Source organism: Bison bison, unplaced genomic scaffold, assembly GCF_000754665.1.
Source record: "Bison bison bison isolate TAMUID 2011002044 unplaced genomic scaffold, Bison_UMD1.0 scf7180017864266, whole genome shotgun sequence".
Classification (NCBI taxonomy): domain Eukaryota; kingdom Metazoa; phylum Chordata; class Mammalia; order Artiodactyla; family Bovidae; genus Bison; species Bison bison.
In genome coordinates this window covers 2,832,497-2,834,221 of record NW_011494838.1, presented here as the reverse complement: position 1 = coordinate 2,834,221, position 1,725 = coordinate 2,832,497, and the positions used below count along the sequence as shown (strand labels likewise).

The following is a 1,725-nucleotide window of genomic DNA, read 5'->3' as shown; positions in this document are numbered from 1 at the left end:
ACCAGCTCCAGGCTTGCAGCTGCCCCCTTCGCCTTGCTGCTGGCAGCCTCCAAAACCCAGCCAAGCCGGAGGCCGCGGCAGCAGTTGGCAAGGCTGGCCCCCATCTGGCACACCCCTCGCCCCAGTCAAGGCACTTCTTTCCAATCAAGTGAGTCAGTTTCTAATGCCTCCGGAAGCAGCAAAAATGAGGGGTCTCCTTCCCCTCCCATTTTTGATCTCCCTCCAGATGGGTCTGAGTTTTAACGTCGGTTCTAAGAACTCTACTCCCACTGACAAAAGGCTTCCCTTTTTTTGAGGGGATGTAATGACTCAGGCCCTTAAAAAAAAAAAAGTCCCAACCTGCCCCCAAAAGTGATTGTCAGTTTCAGAGCTGGGCAGGGGGTACGGAAGAAGGTGTGAGTCCCCCTGCTTCCCTCTCGGGCCCAGGCTGGTTCACCGGCCCGAGCTGGACGTTCACATTTCGTTGCAGCACGTGGCGCCCATAAGAGGGCCCAGGAAAAGCCAAGGGCAGGAGCCAGGCTGGCACCCAAAGGGATGTGTGGCTATGTGTGTGGTGTGTGTACACCTGGAGGCTGGGACCATGTGTGTGCCTGGAGATGAGAGCGCACACACAGATGGAAGCGCGTGCGTGTGTGCGCATGCGTGTGTGTGCACGTGCCCTCGGGCTGTGTGGCGTAGGAGGCAGAGGAGACAGTCCGAGATGTAGCAAGCAGGACACGGCTACCTCTCATGCCTTCCGCCTGCAAGGCCAGGCCCCGCTCCACGGCAACAGAAAGGGAACGTGACCCGAGAAGGGAAAACGGGGTTCTCGGAAGCCGACACCGCAGCCTGCACCCCCTGCCTTCTGAAGCAGAGACCCAGCCTCCTCCTCCTCCTTGGATCCTGAGAGTCGCAGGGTCTCTGCCCTGCAGGCTTCCCAGAGGCGTTCTCCCATCCTCACCACCTCCTCCCTGGGACAGGAGGAGGGGTAGGAACGTGAGAGAGGAGCTCCACAAGGCCTCTTCTTACCCACCTTCACCCCGTCTTTCTCAAAGACTTCCGTCCTCCTCATGTGGTCCCCGGGATAGGTCAGGTGTGAAGGATGTCCAGGGGAGGGCTGGGTGTGCAAATGCACACACCCAAAAGGGGAAAGGGAGGGGGACACACTGGGGAGCCAGGAGGGATGCTAACTTGGAGGGACAGGTGAACAGCTGGAGGGAGCATGTGGAGACAGCCGGCGGGACCGCAGAGACACGGGCGAAGGGGCGGTGAGCCTGAGGGCCCAGAGCAGACGGGGCAGCAGAGGCACAGGCGGGCAGGCAGAGCTCAGCCGGGCCCTCAACTCTGTCTTGTCCCTCCCTCCTGCAGCCTGGGGAGGACTGGGGAGCCTGTGGCTTCCACCGCCTCTCCTTTGGTTTCCAGGGCTCCGGGCCTCCTTGGGGGGCTGGTCAGTAAGGGGTTGTCCCTTCCCACTCCACCAGGTACTGCACCTTGCCCTCTGGTGTGACCCTCCGAGCCAGCACCTGGTACTTCTCCCCACAAGCTAGCCGCCCCGCCGCGCCAAAATAGTTGGTGATGGACGACTTGAGGTGGGACAAGGACGAGTCGTCCTCACTGATGCTCTCAAACGTGTGGCTGTCGACGCCCTCGTCTGGCCGCTCGGGGCCTGAGGCCCCCTCTGCGCTGCTGTCCGAGGCGCAGCGTCCGCCCGGCTCGGCTGCCCGGCGCTTGGCCCGCAGTGGCACG

General features: G+C 62.0%; 1 protein-coding gene across 1 annotated transcript in view; it reads right to left on the bottom strand.

The window, feature by feature from the left end:
- Positions 1 to 6: 6 nt before the first annotated feature.
- The window catches only part of PHF19 (PHD finger protein 19), a 20,435-nt gene continuing 18,716 nt past the window's right edge, over positions 7 to 1,725 (bottom strand). Inside the window, exon 16 of the mRNA XM_010848448.1 lies at positions 7 to 1,725. Within this exon, the coding sequence (XP_010846750.1) occupies positions 1,428 to 1,725 (298 nt within the window). The 3' untranslated portion in view covers positions 7 to 1,427.